Here is a 24078-nt window from a genome sequence, read left to right on the forward strand (position 1 = left end):
TCGAGCTGATGAGTATAATTACTGATACCTAATTAACCATCATAATGCATATTATCAAGAATATCCATTTCTCTGCGTGTAAATCTTTTTACTTTAGGAAAACTATTAGCACTTAAGGTTATTTCTTGAGCTTAGTATGTATTTAAGTATAAGATTCTGTTAAGAGAGCTTTTTCCCAGTAGTTGTTTATATACTTTACAAACTGAATGACAACAAAAAGATCACAAAACTAATCTTTGTTTTCTAGATATTACAATCACTTTCAGCACCTACAAAAAGTTTAGAACAGCAAGTAAATCATAGTCAACAGGGACATCCAAACGCGGTGCTGTTTAGTCAAGTGAAACTAACACCAGAGACACATTTATTGCAGCAGACACATCAAGCACAGCAGCAACAGCACCATCCTCTTTTACATCTTCAACCTCAGCAACTTATGCAGTTGCAGCAGCAGCAGCAACCCCAGATATCCCAGCAGTCTTTCCAGCAGCAACAGACTCATCAATTTTCGCAACAGCAACAAGTTCATCAGCAGCACCAGTTTGCACAGCAGCAGCTTCAGTTTCCTCAGCAGCAGTTACATGCTCAACAGCAGCTCCACCGTCCTCAGCAGCAGCTTCAGTTCCAACAGCAGCATGCTTTGCAACAGCAACTTCATCAGTTGCAGCAGCAGCAGCTACAGCAGCAACAGTTACAGCAGCTCCAGCAACAGAACCTCCAGCAACAGCAGCTACAGCATCAGCAGCAACAAATTCAGCAGCAACAGTTACAACAGCAGCACTTACAGAGATTACACCAACAGCATCAGCAACAGCAAATGCAGAATCAGGCAACGCAGCACTTAACTCAGACATCTCAAGCACTACAGCATCAAGCTGTAGCCCAGCAGCAGCAGCACCATCAGCAGCAGCAGACACAACTGCAGCAGCAGCCACTCTTTGGACATGATCCGTCAGTAGAGAGTTAGTAACATTACCTTCTGGTTCTGGAAAGAAATGGTTAATGGCATGATGGTATTTGGGTTAGAATATTGAAACAACAACTAAAAACAGCTCTGTGTTTGCAATATGGCAATGTAATACTTAAACTCTGTTCATGGCTCAGGACCTGTTTTAATAATTGTCATGCTGACATTTAAATTATAACAATGTCCAGAAACCTGAAAAGCATGAGAGTCCTGAAAACTTCTTATATTCAAATCTATGCAATGAAGTATAGAAGTATCTGTGGCATGAAGTATATAAATTATGCTGTGAGAGCAACATTGGCCTGTGCATACTGTAATGTCCTTCAGTTGAAAGAGGGGAATGGAGAAGCTTTCAAAGAGGGTAACAACTGGAAAGGTAGCTTAAATTTTGGAAATGCTGGCTCCAAACTAATGGGGAGTCAGCATCATATAAAAAATTGTTACATCTGGCTTTGAATTCTGTTCATGCCAATGGAACTGAAAGCTCTTTAATTGTTTTGATCATAGATGATCTGTATATTCCTCTCAGCATTCATTTTTGCATCCTGCTTTTTCTACAAGACTTTACTTCAGAGTTGAATTCAGTTTCTAACTTGGTAATAGTGAAGATTAATGTAGTGAATGTGTTCTGAGATGAACTCTGCAGACTTCTAAGTATTTAATTGTCTCTTCTTTTATGTGCCAAACTATTCCAGTTCCAGAAGATTATTTCCTGCTGGGTTGTGTCTTTGCAATTGCTGATTACCCAGAACAGATGTCTGATAAACAGCTGTTAGCAACCTGGAAACGGGTAAGATTCTACTGTATTTCCAAAGAACTGTCATAACCTTGCTCTCATAGTAACTGAATCCTTAAAGGAATAACTGGAAATATTTTGGCTCTGTGCACTTTTATTTAGATATCATTTTGTTTAATGTTTATGTTCTAACTTAAATGAATATCATTCTACTACAGCAGACCAAAAAAAGTAATAAATGCTTTACATGTGGAGTTTGACTGAATTGGGTTTTTACTCACAGCGTTAGCTAATTTAGAGCATTAACTGTTTCCCAGCTGTTTATGCTTTTAATTAGACAACTGTAGTGCAGTTAATGTAATATAGTGCAAATGTAATATAGTATTGCACTCTGACTTAATTGAATAATTTTTTTTGCATATAATTTTGGCACTTAGTAGGCTATGAGGTATCCACCTCGGTGAATAAGATAAAGGAATAGTGTTTCTATTTTTTGCCAACTTCTATTTTTCAGAAAAATCTGATTGTATCCTTTCCTAAATGAGAGGACTTTGATGTTCTTCAGAAACTTCTGATGGATTTTATAATTGAATTTTCCCAACAATTTTGCATAATCAAGTAAGCTGTTGACGTTTTTAACAGCACTTGTGTTTATTGCTGAGATAGAATTGAATAGTTCGTGAAAAAATTGCTTAATAGTTATATTGCAAAAATAAAAAATGAGATTATTTTTGTTTACATATATTTTTTTTTCATCTTATAAAGTTAAACTTTTTAAAGTTCATTGAAAAGGTACATATTTAATTTTGTTTTTTCCTTTTTTTTTTTTCCCCCTGGAAGCTCTGAAACTAGATAACAAGCCTTTTGGGGGGAGGAGGGATTCAGTGAAATATTCAGTGAAATATTTCAATCTCCTAAACACTAGACCTCATTTCAGACTGTTTGTTTCTTAGCATAACTTTAAAACTGTTTGGTAACTTCTTGTTTTGTTGTTTCCCCAGATCATTCAAACGCATGGTGGGACTGTGGACCCTACGCTTACAAGCAGATGTACACACCTTCTGTGTGAAAGTCAAGTCAGTAACATGTATGCTCAGGTAAGCAAATTAGTAACATGTATTACTAAGTCATTGCATAGCGTGGGTTGCAAGGGACTTTAAATATCATCAGATTCCAGCCCTTGTGCTGTGGGTAGGGTTGCCACCCACTAGATCAGGCTGCCCAGAATCCTATCTAACCTGGCCCTGAATGCCTCTGGGGATGGAGCATCCACAGCCTCTCTGGACAGCCTGAAATGCCTGCTTTTATTCCCTTAATGAAAAGGTGGGGCGTTTTCAGTATGTACTTAATGCTTTAAGTGTAAAATAAAAGTCTCCCTTGCCATGATACACTCTTTTATTTAATTCCACGCCCCCCCCCCCCACCCCTCAAAATCATTTCTTATTTGTAACATGACAAGCTTTAATAATGCATGTGGTAGTTTATTGCAGAGAACACTAAGTAAGGTTCTGTGAGAAACAGGGTCATGAAAATGCTCAGAAAAACAGTCACTGAAATAGAAGATTTATATTGTAGAAAAAGTCTGAAATGAAATGAAGATGTATTTCAACTTTTGTTTATGCATATCTTCATAGGCACTTAGAGAAAGGAAGAGGTGTATTACTGCACACTGGCTGAACTCAATCTTGAAGAAGAAGAAGATGGTGCCACCTCATCGAGCCCTTCATTTTCCAGTGGCGTTTCCACCAGGAGGAAAGCCATGCTCTCAGCATGTAAGAAGGAAAAGCTTACCTCTAAAGAATGCTTGCTACATTACACGAGCTTTATTAAATTGTAGCTAGAAAGTGCTTAGTCAAAGCAAAATGCACGTTTCTTTTGTCATATCAGTAAAAATTTATCATAATCTTAGTCTTATGTTGATAGGGGGTATACTACCGTATGATCCAGAGTGCTCTGCACATCTTGCTGAACTCTGAGAGCTAAATATTTAACACCAATGTTTGAGGCTTCTCTTAGAAGGAGGAAAGGTACAAAGGTAATGTGAATTATTCATAACGACATGACAGGAATCCAAACCTCTTACGTCTTCAGAGACAGTGCATCTAACATTTTATGCTGCTTTTAAAACAAAATTGGCAATTTCTTAAGTATAAAGAAAGAATGGCAAAAAATGAAAACTTGATACGACTAAGTGTAAGGAAAGTGGGTAAAAAGTTATATTTGGTTATTATCTAATGATAACAAAGGTAAGAAGCCTGTAATTTATATGTATAAACAGATTGGTTTTTAATTGTATATTATGTATGCTACAAGCCGTATTTAAGTGCCTGCATACCATAGTTAAGATGTATGTTTCATTAATACGTTTTAAAAGTTATTAAAATAGAAATAATTTCAACAGGGATGTTTCATAAGTACCTTCTACTTTCATTTATTTCTGTCTTTCTGTCTGTATGTAGATAATCTCTGTGACAGGATTTGTTGATAGTGACAGAGATGACCTCAAACTGATGGCGTACCTAGCAGGTGCCAAATACACAGGCTATCTATGTCGCAGCAACACAGTTCTCATCTGTAAAGAGTAAGTGGTTTATCTCCAAAGTGCTCACATCCTCAGTTGCTTCTTACCACTTAATGTGTTTCTAATTGTGAAGTACTGATCACATCTAAAAATGTTTAATTATTTTCGTGATTGGAAAGCATTAAACTTATTGATGGTGCTTCTTGAAGATAATTGCTGTGTGCTTCTATTTTAAATTTGGCTTAAAAACTGGCAAAAGGAAAGTCATTTCTTGTGTGCTGTTTTCGATTATTTTGCAAGTGATCTTAACTGTTGTCAGTAAGTAAATTACGTTGGGGTTGGGAGGGGAGGGTGGAATAATTGTTTTTAAGTGCTGGAGGAGGGAAAACTGTGTTTGGGAGGCAGAAGTTCTCTGCTAATTGATATTGCTTGTTTTAACATGTAGAGCAAAAGTATTTTTGCCTGCTTTATTATTAAAATAGATAACTGGCCAACAAAGAAATACTGATATTTAAGTCTATAAGTATAAATGCTATGTATCTGTTTTATTAAAACCTTTTTTCTTCATCTCTGAATGATAAGACCCAGTGGCTTGAAGTATGAGAAAGCCAAAGAATGGAGAATACCATGTGTAAATGCACAGTGGCTTTGTGACATACTGCTGGGAAATTTTGAAGCTTTACGGCAGATACAGCACAGTCGATACACAGTGTTCAGTCTTCAAGATCCACTTTCTCCTAGTCAACATCTAGTTCTAAACCTGCTGGGTAAGTGTCCCAGAATTCTATGATCTGTAGCATTTGTTTATATAAACCTGTTTAATCAAGAGAAGCATCTTTATCCTTACCATAAATAATTGTGCACTTCTGTGGTGTTCTTCATTTTGTAGATGCTTGGAGAGTCCCATTAAAGGTATCACCAGAACTTCTAATGGTATGTTGAGTTATACAGCTTTTTTTGTTAGTTTGCTGTTTAGTGTTTTTAACATCTGAGCACGTGTGCATTTAGTGTGAGGAGACCTGCCTGAAGAACCCACACAAACTGTCTTGGTGGCACTTGCTTTTAGTTGTCTGTTAGCATAAATCTTAAGAATAATCTTTTGTGGAACTAAGAAACTGCAGCGTATTATACAAAATTACTTTGGAAATATCGTGGCCTAGTTCTTAACTCTTTGCTTTTACATAAGACCTTTAGAAGAGGCTTTGTATTTTGGAGTCAATATCTAACACAATAACATTTTATATTACACAAAAATGCTTTGATCTAGCCTTTTGCATACCTCAGTCCATCTGTATACTCTCCTAAAGACAGGTGCTTAATAATTGTAATAACTTAATTAGTACCCAGATCCAATTTAAAGTATTAGTATAATTTGTTGACTTACTACATTTCAGCTTTAAAAGTAGCCACTATTTCTGTGTCTCTTACTGTGACTTTAGCTTCAAAACAGTCTTACACTTGCAGTCCCCTGTGAATTGGTATTATAGTCCATTAGGAATCTTAATTTTCTTTTAAGGAGTTTGTGTGTTTAATGCCTTCTCTAGCATGTCTTTATCATTTCTGTGTTTGAAGTATGATCTCAGAATGCTGCTGTACAGTTCTCCTGTTTCAGAATAGAAGTTGGGCTCCCTGCTCAGTTCAGGTGTAAACATACAGATGGTCTTTTTTCAGGGTGTGAGGTTGCCTTTGAAACCAAAGCAAAATGAATCCAGTCTTCAGCCATCTTCCAAAAGAGCCAGGTAAGAACAATCAGTGCCAATAGTCCTTCACTTACTGTACCATGTAACTGTGAACTGCTCAGCATTCTGGTTCCATGCCATGCCCTGCTAATTGAAATAACTAGTAGCATTTTTTTTGCATATTGCCAGCTATTCAACAGGCTGAAATAGAATAATAACTAAAGAGCAGAATAGGAAGAGAAGTGGGAGAGAACAGAATCAGGAGAAAATGCTCTGTTCTCAGCATAACAATTTTTTTTATCTAGAAGAATGATCCTGCCTGATTCTCATTCATCTTTGTATTTTCATTCCTAAAATTTGCAGGAGTGTGCTTGTCTGTTTTTAAAGTAAGACGACGTTGCACCCAGACTTACATTGAGCTGTATTTCATGTGTTTTGTAGGATTGAAGACCTACCACCGCCTACTAAAAAGCTTACACCAGAGTTGACGCCAATGGTGCTCTTCACAGGATTTGAACCTATGCAAGTTCAACAGTACATTAAGGTGACTTTTGCATTTACCTCTTGTAAACTATGTAGAAGCATTTGTGTTCTTGTTTTCTAAGACTTGATTAGCCTGCTTTTTTTTGAATAAAAACTGATACTGCAAGTGAAATCAGAATGTAGATTTATGTGAAATCAGTTTTGTTTGATAATTTTCCTGCTTTAGTTTACTTCATGCCTTTCTGCTACCTTCTTCTTCACTATGGTTGTTTTAAAAGTCGAGGCCCTTTCATGTTTTGTGGTGTTTTTGTTGTTGTTTTTCTATCGTTTGTTTTAAATCAGCAAACTTCACAACCAAACTTTGGTGAGGAAGGTAGTGATTACTGTACTAGATAGGACCCAGACTACTTCTCATATAATCTCACATGCTTCAGAGGAAGCTGATTGGAGAACTAATGGCACACTTGAGATCATATGTTCCCATGTTTTGTTCAGATCTTTCTTAAATAGCTCCCAAAACTGAATGATGTAAAAATCCAATCATTCCTTGAACTTTAACAATCACTAAGTATTAGTTCAAAAATAGTTTTTCATTTGTGATTTGTCACACGTTGGCTGAAATTTGAGACACAGAGGTGGTGATTTGTTTTTTTTTTTAACTGCTGACCCCAGTAGGGCGTGAAACATCTTGTTGCTTTCACCTGCTCCAGATAAGCCAAAGCAAATGAAGACTAGTTTGATTCTCTGTTTCTTAGAAGTACATGTCACTTAAGCATACCCCAAATAACCTATTTTCTTCTTGAAAAATACTTTAGGTATGATCATGTAGTTGGAATTTTGAGGTTTTTTTCCATTATGGTATTTTTATTTGAAGCTTGATAGAACTTTGAAACATAAATAATTTTTAAGTTTATCTAGCTCAAGTTCCATTGCCATCTCCCCATTCTGTCATGCTGATACCAAGTTGACTATATGAAGAATTTTCATTAGAGCTATGGCTCACAAATACATCAAATAAATTTTTGGCCTCAAGGCTTGTGATGTTGAAACCAAATGTTGCAGGGATAATAACATTAAAAGTGTCAGTGTTTGAATACCTTCCTGAGGCAAGATACCTCCCATCTTCTTGAACTGGAGATTATCTTTTTTTTCCTATATGCCCAAATGGCTCCTTGAAGATCAGAATGCAAATCTTGTAAGGTACTCACAGGTATACAGTGTTTGAGGTGAATATATATTATGGATGAAAACAACAGCTTGTACATTTCAGTGTGTACAACTTTAGTATTCACAGTGTGTTTTTGCATATCTCAGAGGAGTTTAGCAGTAGAGAGATGCAGTGTATTGGATAATACTTTTTTGTATCATCTTGATGCAAGCTGTCAAAACAAGCCAGCACAGTAAGGAAAAGCTTAAAACATTGTCCCTGTCTAACTTGTTTGTTACTATCAGAGCAGTACAGAGGGATGCCAGACATATTTCAGGGCTTCTAATGCATGCAGTGAGCCTTCTTGCTTTGTTAACATCTGATGTCTGATGTAATAAAATCACCCTCTTATGATCAATTTTAATGCTTAAAAATCATGTGTATCTTAGCTAAGATGTCAACTCTGATGAGGTAGTTTGGGTTTGGTAATTCAGACTTAGTAAAAAAAGTGATAGTTATTCAGTATCATCTAAAATATATAAGAAACAGATGCATGTAAAATATATGTGGCTTTCATGCAAGGAAATGTTGTCCTCTATGAATAAGAGTAGCAAAGGTAGGTTTACCAAAACTGCAGTGAATGTCATACATTTTGTAGAGGAAAAGAGCAAAATCATTACATTTTCAGCCTGTAAAAAAACCCCACAAAATTAACTTGTATCTGTTGATTATTTATTTTGTATAAAAAGTAAAGCAGCAGCACATAGCTCTCATTTTAGATAGATGTAATTAATGTCTGAGAATAGCTGGATCTTCCATAGCTGTAAATTCTGTTCATTAATCACCCTTAGTAAATGAATTCCAACAATACAGAAACCTCTTACATTTACTGTTTCATGAAGACCTTAGTTTTGTTTGATGGCAATGTTATGATTCCATATTCTGTTCTTTCCAATTGGTAACAACTGTTCCATTCTGATTTGTATTTCTTTTACAACTTTCAGAAACTGTATATTCTTGGGGGTGAAGTAGCAGAATCTGCCCAGAAATGCACCCACCTAATTGCCAGTAAAGTGACCCGCACTGTCAAGTTCCTGACTGCAATATCTGTAGTCAAGCACATCGTAACTCCAGAGTGGTTAGAAGAGTGTTTCAAATGCCAGAAGTTTATTGGTAAGCTAAGCTGCAATCAGTTCTTATTATAAACCTAAGGTTGTTTGATTTTAGTGTGTGAAGATGGCCTTCATGCTTTAAAAACCCTTTCTTTGTGAGATTTTGAGTTTTAATGTCTCTTGAAGATTCTCTGTAGGTTTCCATTTTGAATGCTGAGGTTTTTAAGTTTATAGCAAGTCTGACCATTGTAGTTCAGAACTCACAGAGGATTACGTGCTAAGTTTAAATCTGTTAGACTAGTAAATTGTTTGTATTTCGGTTAAGGTAGAAGGTTATGTTGGTATGATTAAAGCTGTCACAGGACTGACATCTGTAAATAACAAAACAGTTTGAAAAGGATGCTGAATCTGAAGACCTTAAAGGCTGATTATTTGTTTTATTATTGTTTAATGCTTTTCATGTAATTTGGTTGGAAGGAGCAAGCATGTAACATTGCTACCTCGATCACAAAGATTAAATCTGTGAATAATTAACCAGTAAATTAGCAAACATTTGTATTAATCTGAAGACAGCAACTTTCTGGATTCAGTGTCAGAGAACTGAGAAATCAGTCCATTTGAAAGCTATTAGAGGATAAATAAGGTCTGGGGATTTAAAAGGATGACTGTTTTGATGTAGTACTTGTCTACTGAAATGTAGTTCATTTGTGGGTTGCCTTCTGTACATAACATAATGATGGAGAATGTGGCAAAGAATTGCAGGTTGTCAAAGCTGTCCCTGGGAAGACCAGTTTTTTCTTAATATTAAATTGTTTTTGCTCTTTGAACTCGATTGTGTTGAATTAAATGTGATTTTGAAATATGCTTAACATGGCTTTGTAGAGTGGTGAAGGTAAGATTGAAATACCATCCCAAACTTAAGAAAGACAATTAAAAACAATCAGCTGAATAACAGGATAAAGGGGGGAAGTAGATGGAAAGGTTTTTCTTTTAGGGCTGTATGAGGGCTTGAAGACAGTTTTGGGCAAGTGGAGGAGTCTGTGTAACAGTGTATGTTGCTAGATAAGGAAGTGTGGAGCTGTTTTATTCTCCAAATAATTGCGGGTCATCCTAATAAAGGGGTATTATAATCACATTAAAATTACTGTTTTAGCATTTAGAGTCACTCAGCCACTAATGTTTTCTCATTGGGTTAGATGTTAAGTTATGATGGTGTTGCAGTCTTTCCTGTATTTGTTACTCTTTCAGACGAGCAGAACTTCGTGCTGAGGGATGCTGAAGCTGAGGTGCTTTTCTGCTTCAGTTTGGAGGAGTCCCTGAAGAGAGCACAAGTAGCTCCACTGTTCAAGGTAGGCAGTTTTGAGAACAACATTTAAAACACTTGGAGCTTTTCAAAGAGACAAACTACCTAAAAAGTGTATTTTTACAACCTGTACCGAGTAAGCATTATTAAATCTGAATAGTACATTTCAATCAGTTTTGCAGTCCTAGCTGATAAACAAACTTGATCTACTTGGTGATCTGTTCATCTGTATCAGACCCAATCAAGTTGCTGGATGATTTTTACCAGGAAGTAATATATGTAATTAATGTATAGTTATATTTATTTAAAAAACGAAAGCTTTAATTAAAAGTTACTCAGGTTTTAGGAACCCCCTGGGCATGCTTGTACTTGACGAAGCAAGCAGCGTTGTTCTAAACAAATTGCAGTTATTTGGGTTTTTTCCTTTAAGAAGTGGTAATATAAGGTTTTCTGGTTGTTATTTGGAAGGTGTTGGAAGAGGAATATTTAAGCTATTAAAATTTTAAAAAAATTACAGGTTTGCCCCTCTAGGGAAAGCAAATGAGCAGTAATTAAAGACAACTCATTAGCTGTTGGATTTGTTGCTTTAGGCCACTGTAAGCTGTTTACGGGCAGCCAATGATTGCATTAAAGTTCATCCATAAAGAAGCACGAATATATTGCAAACATAAGTTAACAAAATAACATTTCTTGTTGCTCATTTTTTTTCTCTTTGTAGGGAAAGTATTTTTACATTACACCTGGAATTTGTCCCAGTCTTTCTACCATGAAAGCTATTGTGGAATGCGCAGGAGGAAAAGTGTTATCTAAACAACCTTCGTTTCGAAAACTCATGGAGCATAAACAGAATAAAGTGTGTACAGTGTTGCCTTCTAAAATTTACTGGTAATATCTTATCGTGTTGTTCTGAGCTTACAGTTGCTTTCTTTCCTTTAGAGTTTGCCGGAGATAATCTTGATTTCCTGTGAAAATGACCTTCACCTGTGTAGAGAATATTTTGCTAGAGGCATAGGTATGTATAAAGGTATCGTTGTGATTTGAACAATAAAGATGTAAAATAATAATAGTAAAAATCAATGCAAGTACAGATGCCTGTTGAAGATGTCAGATGGTAGTAGAGGGGTATGTGGTCAGTCCCGCAGGTCACGGAGAAGTCTGAGCCAGTTGATTCCTAGGTATTTCTAATATGCATATTTTGTAGCCAGGTCATCACAAATCTCTGCAAGAGTAATATTGAACGTGGGGCTGCAGTCCTGTGTGATGCATGATTGTCAAATTAAAGATTGGAGATTTTTCAGTTTAGAGCCTAAAGACATGCCATGTTTATCAGTAAACCATATGTTCTGAAGGTATTATCTGTAGTATAAAGTGTGTGGCTAAAAGTAGGGTGCTGGTAGTGATGGGGCCATATTCCCTTTTGCCTTTGCATGAAGAGCAGAAAGGTACTGAATGGCTCCTCCTGATGAGCCTGCGGAAGAAGCGTCTTTGTAAGAGTTTAACTGTATGCATGTTTTTGATATTTCCAGATGTCCACAATGCTGAATTTGTCCTGACTGGAGTACTTACTCAAACACTGGATTATGAATCATATCCTTTTTTGTGTGCGGGCTATCAGCTGCCTAAGGAAAACAAAAGTTTTTCTTAATTAGGGACTAACTAAGTTCTAAGTTTTTATAGGCTGTGCAGTGTTTACTTGATAAGAGCACAGCTTAACACCCAGAAACCTAGTTTAAACTCCAACTGGGGTTACTTTTTGATAGAAAATACCTTAGTGGAGATGGGGTGCAGGGTTCTCAGAAAGCATCAATAGTAGAATATTATGCAACCATGGAAAATAAGTGTCAGTAAGGAAAGTATCTGCATGGGTAATTTGTAGTTGACAATTAGGTTTTAGTAAGGAAGATTATAACCTTTGTTTGATAAATGCATTATAGGACCAGGTAAAGGGTACTGTATCTTTATGGGTGTGTTTTATACTTGTCAAAGTTCTGTTTTACAGTCATTTCTTAAAAGTTGTTCTTTCTTAACACACATACATATAAATTTACTTGAAGGAATAGTAAACTGCCTTAGTGCTTCGGAGCCCATGGAGCATTAAATCTAACTATTCAGCCATTGTACAAAGTAACTAAAACTTCCTGTGGATGCTGTTTTCCAGCTGTTTGCCTAGGGATGAAGAGCAGTTTAAAGCAGGGAAGCAAAAATAAACTGCATCATTTTTAGGATGTGTAATTTTATTATGAGGAAACATAATTTACTATGTTTTGTATTATACTCCCGTTTTAAAAGATCCCCCTTTAGGTATCACAGTTAGCCAGTTTTTAAACATTTTAACGTTAATGATGGTACTTCAGCCAAAAGTGTAATTTGGGTGTAAAAATAAAAGGGCTTGCTGTCTATTAAATTATGGATGTTGAAGATGAAAATGTTTTGTACTTTATTTTTATTTCTTATACTCTATTTTCTTTTATATTGATATTTTGCCCACATTTTAAATAAATGTACTTTTAAATGTTTTACTCTATATTTTAGTGGTGGTTCATTTTTTTGAATACTGTGCAACAGTGGCACTCTGGTAAGAGTAAATTACTCAAATCTTTTTCCAAGCAATGTAAACTTATTTTGATCTTATTTTTATCAGGTATGTTTTAATATATAAAAAACCCAATGCTTTAAAGGGGAAATTGTTAAAAATTTATAGATGAGTTTTTACTGAAAAAGAAAAGCTTGAAGGAAGGAGAAACTATAACCCCACATAGTGTGCTGTTGTGATAAGCTTTGTTTGTATAGTGAGTTTTACTAAATAAATATTAAAAATGTATATTCAGTTGTTCTTCCTGACTCACACACAGTTCTAAATAAATCTGATGTTTTTTAGTTCTGATTCTGGTAGAAGGAAATTGTCCTAAAAACATTTATTTGATCAGCAAGCCCATTAAACTCTAGTGGGATAGTGCAGATATTCACTTGTCTGCATAGTGCTGGGTGTGTCGTAGCAGCTTGTGAGCCATTCTAAGAACAATCCAAGACTTAGGAGATAAAGCTTACTTAAAACAATTGCTTATCACGCTGTTTCTTCTAATACTTTGTATTTCTATGCAGAACTGTAATACAGGGAAGGTTTTTTACTGTTGCCTTAAAGGGAGGTAAGCAGCTATTTTTAGCTTCTGCAAAGCTGACTGCAGAGAAGTTATTAATTTCAAATCTCGTTTGTGCTATGGCTTAGAATTTAAATCCACCTGATATTTGACCGCTATTTCTGTTGCCTTTTTTTCCCCCTATGCCTCAGTTCAACAAGATGCTTAAGCAAATGACAAATTCAAGCTGTAAGAACACAGAGTAAATTTCAAGATGAGTGAAGTCCCATAGAGGTCAGTACTGTGCTTCTTGCCTGTTAGTGCTGGCTCTGGGTTCCTCAGCTACTGTGATTTATCCTTGTATTCACCATTTGTTTTCTAAGTAGTGAGGAGTTACATGGTGATAAGAGCAATTTCTGCCAGCCTGACCTTTGGTAAGGCTGACAAAATTCAGCCACCTCCTCTCTGGGCTGAACAAAATAAGTGACTTCAGAGACTAAAAGTATGATATGGGATGGGAGAAAATAGCACTTTTCCCCAAATGCCATTTATTGCTTAGAAGCAATAGTAAAAAATAATAATAGTAAAAGGAGTTATTTTTTGGTTAATGGGTTTTCTTAATGGCTTTAAGTTGTTCAGGCAGACAGACCTACTTGGTATGTCCTCCCTTCCCTGTCAGTGGGGGGGGAGCATAGCTCTAAAACCTGACGTAAAGACCTGTGAAAAGAGCACATCTCTTAATGGAGAAAATGGTATGGTTTTTTTTTTAATTCAGATACGTTTCTGAATGTGAAATAGTGAACCAAAGCAAATCTGTGCTACTCTCTGTATGGCTTAAGGCTTTATTCATTATACTAGTTACCAGCATGCAGAAGGTTTCTTAGTGCCTTTTCCTTTAGAAAACAGCTGTTGTAGCTTTTGAACTTTTAAAAATGCTGTGATACGCAAAAGCTTCTTACCTCAAATAAATACTTCCTACTTACCAAGGATTCAGTATATCTTGTGTATATCTTACAGATGATGGATTGCCTTATGAAGTGTAGGGCCTGATTTCAAACAGCAGCGCGTGTAGAGTAGGTGTCACCATTTAACCGTGCATGGAATCAAACACAAGACAGGATTTCATACCACCAAGGTCTGGAAGATAGCAAGACCTACTAAGGCAGCCCTTGGAGAACGAAGCTTTTTATGGAGGGGAGGAGAGGTAGAAAGAATCCAGATTTGAATGTGTTAGAAGTTTCTGTCTTGGCTGTTAGACTCAGTTATTCCTTTAGCTCCTGGTAGTGGTTCTCACCTTTGTTAGGATTAGCCTCCACGTTTTCCATAACCAAGCAGTGCTGAGGGTACATAACACCTTTGCCAAAGACTATTCTAGTTAAGAGACGTGTGAATGCAATAGCATCTGAAAGGTAAATTTCCTTTGTATGAGAACTATCCAAAATGCTGTCAGATACTGCATTGCTTGAAGAAAAGCAAATGCAATCATGGAACAAATGAACCCTGTGGGAAACATGAGTGGTAACGCATCTGTTTCATCATCAGTGGAGACAGTGTGTTTATTTAGCCAACATACAAGTATGACTGATTTGATTAACCTTTCAATTAGAGTAGAAAACAGAACCTGCCAAGAAATAGTCTTTCAAGAACCACAGGAGCTGTCCAGAGCCAACTGGCTTGCACAGATGTTACTGTGTGTGTGTGATTAGTGGTAGGGAAAGGGTTTGATGAAGTTTTCTGATACTGGATTGCTGTTATGAGCCTGCTTTGCTTTAGTGGAAGGTCATGGTACTTTAGTGTCCTATTTGATCCGGACTCTTGTATTTCTCAGGGGAAAATAAGAAAAAAAGCTTTGACTTTGTTAATCAGTTGTCTAAAGAAACATTACATTCACATATAAATTTTGTGGTAGAAAACCTGTCCTGATGTTTTAGTTATTTGGAAATAAATAAATTTGAAATGTCATTATGATAGCAGAGATATTCCACTAGTAAAAGACTTAGCAGAAGTTAGGAAGACTTGGTTCCACTCATAACCTTGCAGCTTTCATTGCCATTAGTTGTAAAGAAGAACTGTAGAACAGAGTAGTGAAATTGTGGTTGGGAGCCACCTCTGCAGTCAGGGTTCCAGTACCTCAAAGGATGGAGATTCCATGATTTCTGTGGGCACCCTATTTCTGTGTTTTGCCACCATCCATTTGATAAACAGTTGTCTGTATCGGCCTTAAGGTTGATCCCTGGGAAGGATGCTCATTGCTGGCTGCTGCTTCCTATTGCTCCATTGCAGCACTTTGAGTCCAGTGGTCCAACGAGTTTTCCACTTACTTTATCTGCCTACTTCTCACACTTTGTCTATGCTGATAGTATGGGAGACAGTATTGTGCTCATTTGGTGTCTGTGCAGATTCAGTTGAGTAAAAGGGTTCTGGGTACCTTGTCCTTCTTTGTGTCTTTCATCTCTAAGTCCTTTGCCATGTTGAGCTGCACACTTTCTTTTTCCTTTCCCTTTTACCACTGATATTTTTACAGAAGCATTTCATGCCACCTATCACAGCTCTTGATAGTTTCAACCCAGGATGAGCTGCTCTTGAATAAAATATTAGTTGCGCAGCTCAAGATGTGTAAAACATCTGAGTGGAGCAGACGAGCATCAAGATGGATGTGTTTAGCAAGGTTGTGGAACTTTAATCTTTATGCAGCCACACTATTAAAAATGCATCAAATATCTTCTAAGAGCAGTTTATTTAGTTATCCTACCTCAAGGCAGAAGAGCAGATAAGAGGACGGGTCTGTTGATGTTTACTTATTTTATGTTCAGAAATCATGTTGCTTTATAGGGTGCTAGGAGGTGAAACTAATGTATGTTTGGTAAGAGTTACCCTTTTTGTGGATGTGAATTCAGAGAGAAGTGTGCCGTGGGTGTGGTGAGGCAGGAACTAAAACACGGGTTAGCTAAATTCAAAGTTCATGTCTTGACAGCTAGTCAAAGCCCATTCCCTTTGGCTTTCTTCTTCCTGTCCTGTGCTGCCTGCAGGAGGAGTTAAGTAAACATCAGAGCAACAGAGCTGAGGAATGGCTGTAAAAGAAACAAGGATAGTGATAACTTACAGGTTGACTGCACAGAGAACAAACTTCTACACGTGACTTTAGTGCTTAAGAGGAGCACATCTTTGTGAAATTGAATGCAGATGTGTGAATAATGATGTTGTACATGCTGTCTCTATCTGCAGGGCTGTGAGACCAAGTGAGACTATTTCCAAATTGATTGTACTGGCTACAATTCATCCTGCAGGAGCAATGTAGGATATAGGCACTTCTTTTTTTCTTAGTCTTCAGAATCTGATTTCATTGAAGAAAAAATACTTTCCAGTTGTCTGAGCCTTAGTGTTACTGTGATGACATTTACAGATCATGGATTAACAGTTCAGACACAAAAAGCATCTACCCAATCCATTGTGTTCTGATGGTCGTCATGCACCTGATGCCAGCATCCTTAGCTTGCTGTCTATGCAGTCTCTTGGAAGTCACATCTTCGGAATGTGATCTCTGTCCCTGTGGTTTGATGAGGAGCAGGTTATGCCATCTCTAAGCAAACAGATTAGGGGAAAGTCCCATTCCCTATTCCTTATGAGACTGTTTCAGTATCTTTTGGAAATGCAGTGGACCTATCTCTAGGGAAAGGCATGCTTGAGGAACTTCTCAGTGGGATGTAGAAGCTTTCCCTGGAGAAAGCCTGGGAGAGAGAGATTGTTTGAGCCCTTGGGAAACACTCAGCTCTGCCAAGGGAATTCTAACTTACAGAGAATGTACTCAGACAGTAGCTTTCCATGTGTCTGCAAAGGATATTTCCTCAGACTTAAGGAGCTGGTGGAGTGAATCTGGAGGAGGCCATGAGGATGGCTGGAGCACCTCTTCTATGAACAGAGGTTGAGGGAGTTGGGCTTCTTCAGCCTGGAGGAGAGAAGGCTCCAGGGAGACTTCATTATAACTAGTATAGTGCTTAGAGCTTACAGGCTTGAGGGAGAATGACTTCTTACTTGGTCTGATAGGACAAGGGAGAATGGTTTTAAACTAAAAGAGAAGAGATTTAGGTTTGATATTAGGATGAAGTAGTTTACATAAAGAGTAGTGAGGCAACTGTGCCCATAGCAGGGAGTTGGAACTGGATGATCTTTAAGGTCTCTTCCAACCTAAGCCATTCCATGAATAAATATTGTGCCTGCTGCCTCTGATCAGTAACTCTTGCAGGTGGTGTTTGCATCGTGAACAACAGCTGTCATTTCTGCCTGTGGTTTTCAGTTTTTCCATGCCTCAGGTGAGTGCAGGGTCGTATCATGGCTTGAGATAGGAAATAAAGCACTTTGCTCCCAAGCAAGTCACACGGAGTTTCTGTGCAGCCTGTTGGGGCATCTCACAGTGAGTCCCAGTGTGTCTGCAGCACAGAGCACCTCAATCAGCAGCAGCTGGTATGACTTCATCTCCTGATCAGCCATGATGAGAGGTTTCTATTGCAAGCTCTATTTCTCCTTCCCTGTAGTAGACAATAAAATAAAGTTTGCTTATTAAAAAGTAGTATATCTGTCAGTCTTGGAGGCAGAAATTAAATAGAAGAAAACAGCACAACACAACAAGACTTTATAAGAGCTCAAGTATATTAGGGCTAAATGAAACACCAAGCTCTGTTGGTTGGCAGATGAGGATGAGTTAATGCAGCAAACGTCCCAGCATGTTTTGTGATGACGATGAGGACCGAGTCCATTGTCAGCCCAATGATGGAAAAGCCCAGCAGTACAGCAGTCTCAACAATGGAGTAACCCAATGATGAAGATGACCAGTGATGGAAAAGCTCAATAATGGAGCATTTGAATGCCTGGTGGAGGCACAGGGCTGCTGTTCTTGTTCCAGTGCTAATCACAAGATGCCAGGATAACCCCAAGCAAGAGGTTTCATGCTCATTCTTCCAGGCAGTGAATGAAAATATGCCCTCTCTCCAAAGATGATGTGGGGATTTGGAAAGGCTAGGAGCTTCTGGGAGCTGACAGATTATTAAATTATTCCATTTAAATTGAAGCATTTTGCAAGAAACTGTCAATGTTGTTGAAACTAGATCAGGGCTTTATGAGTAGGAAGGCAAAATGAATTATTAACATACCAAATAGTGTACTAATTGGAATGAAACTAATTGGGGAAACAAAGTTGGAGCAAAACATTTTATACCACTGTGTTTAGTCATGGGGTGTGGGGGTGAAATGGAAAGGGAATTCGAGTTCCCAGCTCTACAGCAGCACTGCTGGATTACTGCAGAAGTGTTGCAGGATACTTGCAGCTTACCCAAACCCCGAATATCCTAGGCTGATCTTTTTGTCAAATTCAAAAGCAGTAAAGCCATAGATTTCAGGAGCTGCTGTGCTTGGTAAAACAAAGGCTTTACCTCTCTGTGTTGAATATGGCAATAAATTACCAGGTAGCTCATGTTCCAGGGGCTTTGGTGTTATTTATTGCTTGCAGCAATTTGATATGCATCTCCTCCTGCACCAGTCACTGCCAGACCCTTGTGAAAGCAGGGGGTGATGACAGAATGGGGCAGAGAGCCTCACAGAGGAGGCTTCACACACCATGGTGCTAATTCAGGATCCTGGGACTCATCACATGAGGGTGAGCATTGTTAGTTCCGTGGACATGGAAGAAGAGAGATGTTCCTACAGAAGTGTCCCCAACTATAAAGGCAACGTGGAATCACAGGTTGGAAAGGCCAATAAGAACATCTAGTCCGACAATCAACCCATGCCTGTGACTGCTCAAGACCATGTCATCAATGGATACAAAAGGACTTTCCTTTAAGACGATACGAAACAAAGCTCTTGGTGGGACCAGACCAAGCAGCAGAGCCTTGCTTTGGAGCAGCTGCTCATGCTACATTGTTTTGTTTGCTGATGTCTTTGGGCCTTGCAGCCTGGCAGAATGCTGCGTTCCTGGTGCTCGCTTCCTGCTTTGCATTGGGATCAATGGTGAGATGCAAGCTGGTTACAAACACGCTCATTAACAGAGATTTATTGCTTCCACATATACCGTCACAACATTAGATATGCCAGATGCTTGTTGGACACAAGTGTTCCTGCTCTAGGAATGCAGTTATTTATATTTAATGCTAACAGGCATTAAATATTGATATATCACTGTGTATTTAACAAGCTACTCAGACAATCATATGCCAAGTCTTTGAAAGACACAACCTTGTCTCCCGTCTTGTGTTCCCCAGTTGTATGGTGGAACTGGCCGTGGTCCTGATGCCTTGAAATGGGTGGCCCTGGTGAAACAGAGGAACCCAGAGGTTCAGCCAACCCCAACTAGCCTGGATTCTGTGATACAGCTCCTACAACTCCATTTGAAGCCATAAGGTCCCTTCCAGCACAAGTCATTCTGTGTTTCTATGACTATGAACTCTGTGTAATTCCTACAAGGTGAGGGACTGGCACTGCAGTTAAGAATATGAATGCTGCTATGCTTTCTAGGTATCTCGTGCCAAGAGAAAGGAGAGCTTTGGGTTTTTGACCCTGAGCATGGAGCTGTCACTGTGAGCTCTTCATAGCATGGAGAAAGCACGATTCACTGCTGTAATTGAGTTCTTCAGAAAAAAAAAACCAACTGTTGTATCCTGGGTATGAAATGCCTAATCAAATCATGTTTACTGCTCAGCACTACCCTGCTAATTTGCTTTGATTTAGAATTTAAAAAGATAATTGCAGATGTGTGTGTCTGCATAGGTTTCTGTGAAAAGGCTTTCCTCTGTTTAATAAGCAGCCTATTAATATGAACTGCAGTAATTTGACTTTCCTCTTCCAGTGTGATTGATTCAAATTCCTGTGTCAGAGGGGGAGATGGAGATGAGGAGCTGCAGTGTGCTCAGCTCCAAAGCTTGAGGTTCCTCTTAGGGGAGCAGTGAGAATGTTCAGAAATCAGCACTGAAGACCACAATGCATGATCAGGTTCTGAGGCAGCAAGTCAGAACATGATACAAGAAGGGAGCAAGGGGAAATTGCCCATGGTATCCCAAGGTTTTGTTCTTATCTCGATCCTCCTCTACCAGAGTGAACTGAATGAGTAACAAACCTATTCTAGAATATGGCAGCATCAAATATGCCATGGAAGTTGTTGAGAATGTTAAGGCACTGCTTCCATCTTATAGTATCAGTTTAATAAAGTGTGAGGAAGAACGCACTGAAATTCATAGAATCATAGAAAGGTTTGGGTTGGAAGGGACTTTAAATCCCATCCAGACCCAACCCCCACACCATGGGCTGAGTTGCTGCTCATTAGATCAGGTTGCTCAGGATCACATCCAACCCGTCCTCAAACACTTTGAACACAGTTAATTTATAATTTTCTCCCTCTGATCTTGCTTGCAAAAAGACAGGAATTGGCTCATGTGGTCTTTAGAAATAGGGGTGTTGTCTAGAGATGATATAGTCCTTGTAATAATTAGGTAGTCATTAATCATCGCACTGAAGTGGCTTACAGTGACAAGCTGTTCTGAGTGATGTCTCTAGGGCTACTAACCATGGGCATGCAAGAGGGTGCTGAGCTCCAGGTCCTCTATACAAACAACAGGAGGGCTGCAACCCACCTCACTGACCCACACCGAGCTCTTCCCAAGCCCAGTTTCGCAGCAGCAAACTTTGGTATCTGGTATATCTAAATGGAGATATAGCAACTTGGGCTGTGCGATGCTGCAGCCAGCAAGGGCTATTGCCTAATCTTGAAACAGCTCTTCTGCAACTGTCAAAGTGCTGATATCTGCAAGGAATGGGGTACAACCATAAAGAAATGCAAAAGCACGTTGTGTTGATGCACCCTGCGGGATAAACTGAAAGATGCCGTTTGCAGAGGGTCTTATCCCTATCAGCACTCGGCTCCGCTCCTCGCGGCCTTTGCTGCCATCTGCCGCCGCTCTAAGACCCAACACGATGAACACTTCATCGGCAGCCCATTCCAATGCATGACCGCCCTCTCCATGGAGAAATTCTTCCCGACAGCCAAACTAAACATCCCCTGGTGCAACCTGAGGCTGTTGCCTCGTGTTCTCAAGCAAGTGTGTATCCGTCTTCCACTGTGGGCTCCAAATATCTGAGCACTGTATCTGAGGTACTGCCTCACCAGTGCCTTCCTCTTTAAAACCTGAGTGATGGCACTTTAAGGTAAAAGCTAATGTCACATCTCTGTTCGCTGAGAAAAAGAAATGACAAAAAGAGACCTCCCATGTGTAACTCCTCAGCTGTGCTACATTGGACATCTCGGAACACAACTCTATGCAAGCACTTGCTTTCAACTTGTAACCCCCTAATGTCTCTCCCCCCATCCTCTCCATCTTCCTCCCCCCTTCTCCCTCTTTTCCCCTCTCTCCCCACTCTTCCTTCCCCTCCCCTTCACTGAGACATGCTCCCTGTGCCCTCCTGAAGTCCCTCCACCCTCGGGGCTGTGTTTTGTAAGGCTAAAGGCTGCCGGTATCCTGGGCTGCATGCAGCTCTCCTACTGTAACAGCAGTGGTTAAAGGAGAAATCCATCTGAACAGCAAAGAGGGGGAGAGCTGCTGGCAGCCTCAGCCCACATGCTGAAAGAGAAATAGTGAGAGGCTGGGCAGCCTCAGGCTGCATATTTCAGAGCTGACAAGCTGGAAGACTTGGCTTCCTTCAAACCTGCCTGCTTTCCCCGGTGAGCAATGGTAATAGGATCGAGGCAGGGGTTCAGACACGAAGACAGGCTGAAGGTTACTGAGTGCTGGGCCCTGGAGAAGTGCTCTTTTTCAAGTCTGCCCAACACTTGGCAAGTGCATCTTAAAAAACTTTACGTGACCTTGAAGGGATGGGACTGAAGGCACATCAATCTATAGGAGGAGGAGACTACTAGCTCCGCAAAGCTGCTGAGGGCAAAACCTTTCAGCTTGGTGTTGCAGCTCTTGTCCCAAAGTCTTTTTATGGCTTTTGGATTGTTTCACTCATCAGGAAAACACAGTAGATTTGGTTGGGGGTGTTTATTCTGCAAGGCTCAGCTGACAGAAGCTGACTCTGAGCCTGATGCAATGGTCTCTTCCTATCTACACTTTGTGATTCAGCACCTAGCGAGAGTTCAATGCTGTGACAACATCATCCAAAGGCTCCATAAAGATAAACTGAAGCTAATCAAGGAGTTCAGACTGCCAGCATCCACCAGCTCCATTGTGGGAGCTTTTCAATCATCAAGCCCTAATCCTTTCCTAAAAAGCAGCGATTGCCATTGGATGGTTGCTCTCTGTAGGCCTCATGAAGGTCCTTCTGCCTGTCTGAATGGTGTCAGGCTGGAGGTGGTGGTGTGTTGCTGTGCCCTTGGTTATGCCGCATGGCAGAGAGCATTAAACACCCTAGGAAGAGGAAAGCATAAAAGCAATTCCACTCCACATGGATGCTCTTAGCCTTAGCATGGAGATATAGGAAAGCAGAACTGCAATGACAGGATGCAAACCTGGGTGGTTTGCAATAAAGCTGAAGTTGTTCTTGTCTGGATCCCATCATGCTTTAAGGGCCAAAAGAGCACTCTGATAGAGATGTATCGTCTGCTGTCCTGGAGCTATCAGTATGCGGCCACAGAGAGCTGCATCCTGACACAGCTCAAACATTCCCAATATAACTGCTGATTAAAGAAAGCTCTACCTTGAGATGTCCCTGATAGCCACCCATGAATCAGAAGAAAGCAGGTTTGACTTTCGAACCTCATCTTCACATGCAGCACCCATGGACCATATCCAGTTCAACCACCCATCCAGTTATTCACCAGTCCGTCCATCCATCCATCCATCCATCCATCCATCCATCCATCCATCCATCCATCCATCCACATATCCATCTGTCCATCCACCCACCCATCACCCACTGCTACCTCCATCTACTCTACTCCCTTTCTCCAAGCCCCTGCTCACATCCCTTCATCCTTTTTACCCCTTTGCCAGCCACTGAATGCTGCTGGAGGTTCCTTTCTAGGCTACATGCTGCCTCATCTGATGTCAAATAGGCTGAGATCTCCCATTGAGAAAGCAGAGACAGGTTGATTGGTGGTGTTTTAGCTCTCTCCAAAACTCAAGGGTCTGCTTTTGTTGGCTTTTTAAAGCTATTCATACGCTGTTAGTATGAAATTGTGTCTGCCATAACTTATTTCTGGAGATTTTCTATTGTACTCTCTGTGCTGGCAATTAATTATTGAGGCATCTTATTTACGGGCAGAGCTTGCTTTCTCCTAGCACCTCCAATGAGTTGTGAATAGCAACATTTTTTGTTGCCGGTGTTGAGAGGGAGATATATTCTCTTTCAGAGCAAGACTGTAATTTAAGTAGTAACTCAAAGAGAGCCAACCTTAGGTATAAACAAATCAGGAATTCAGCCTTTAAAATCACATGTATTGGCCAGCATGTGTACATGCAGTGGCACACTCAGCATCACCAGTCCATTTGCCTCCTTAATGCATGTTAAGAGCTTTGCAGTTGAATGTGTCCAGACTCAGGACTCATCCACCTTTTTGTCAGCCCAGTCTTATCTTTATTTATGCACAAAGATATCACTGCAGTATTTAGAATCACAGAATCAAAGACCTATTAGAGGTTGGAAAGACCACTAAGGTCCAACCCCACGGCCAGGTCCATGCGCCTCTCTACCTCTCTCAGCACTGACTGCAATGAACAAAATGGGGTTACCCTGCACTTAACAGGAAATCTGCACCAGGAAGTTGCTGAAGTGCTCTTGTAACCAATTAGTTCGATCCATCAAAGTCTGATTAAAATAAGTAGAAAGGTTTTCACTTCCTCTGCAGCAGCAGAAGCCCTCTAACATAGAAAGTGCTTCTCTTAGTTACTACTCTGCAAATCCTCAGTGAGACAAAGACTCAGCATCACAGCTTACTTTCTCTCTACTGTAATAATGCTTTCATTCCATAAGTGCGCAAGGCAGGATAATACATGGGCTTTGGCTTTCTTCTTTCATTTATATTGCAAACGCCCTTCATTCAGTAATGGAACTGTAAAAGATGTAGCCAGAA

At 39.4% G+C, this 24078-nt stretch overlaps 1 protein-coding gene across 3 annotated transcripts in view; it reads left to right on the forward strand.

The window, feature by feature from the left end:
- PAXIP1 (PAX interacting protein 1) overlaps positions 1-12472 on the forward strand; it is a 28107-nt gene extending 15635 nt beyond the window's left edge. Inside the window, exons 7-21 of one of the 3 annotated variants that reach the window (XM_085538960.1) lie at positions 248-962; positions 1663-1757; positions 2705-2800; positions 3338-3475; positions 4163-4284; positions 4807-4991; positions 5114-5157; positions 5896-5963; positions 6345-6447; positions 8538-8706; positions 9894-9994; positions 10667-10801; positions 10885-10960; positions 11475-11534; positions 11984-12472. In XM_085538960.1, coding sequence (XP_085395086.1) covers positions 248-962; positions 1663-1757; positions 2705-2800; positions 3338-3475; positions 4163-4284; positions 4807-4991; positions 5114-5157; positions 5896-5963; positions 6345-6447; positions 8538-8706; positions 9894-9994; positions 10667-10801; positions 10885-10960; positions 11475-11534; positions 11984-12000 — 2124 coding nt within the window. In that variant the 3' untranslated portion in view covers positions 12001-12472. Of the gene's footprint in view, positions 1-247; positions 963-1662; positions 1758-2217; positions 2322-2704; positions 2801-3337; positions 3476-4162; positions 4285-4806; positions 4992-5113; positions 5158-5895; positions 5964-6344; positions 6448-8537; positions 8707-9893; positions 9995-10666; positions 10802-10884; positions 10961-11474; positions 11535-11983 lie in introns of those variants that run through there. The other 2 variants (XM_085538961.1, XR_014943183.1) reach the window with 2 other exon arrangements.
- The last annotated feature ends 11606 nt before the right edge of the window (positions 12473-24078 follow it).

Source organism: Coturnix japonica, chromosome 2, assembly GCF_054131305.1.
Source record: "Coturnix japonica strain WE chromosome 2, WE-NBRP24, whole genome shotgun sequence".
Lineage (NCBI taxonomy): Eukaryota > Metazoa > Chordata > Aves > Galliformes > Phasianidae > Coturnix > Coturnix japonica.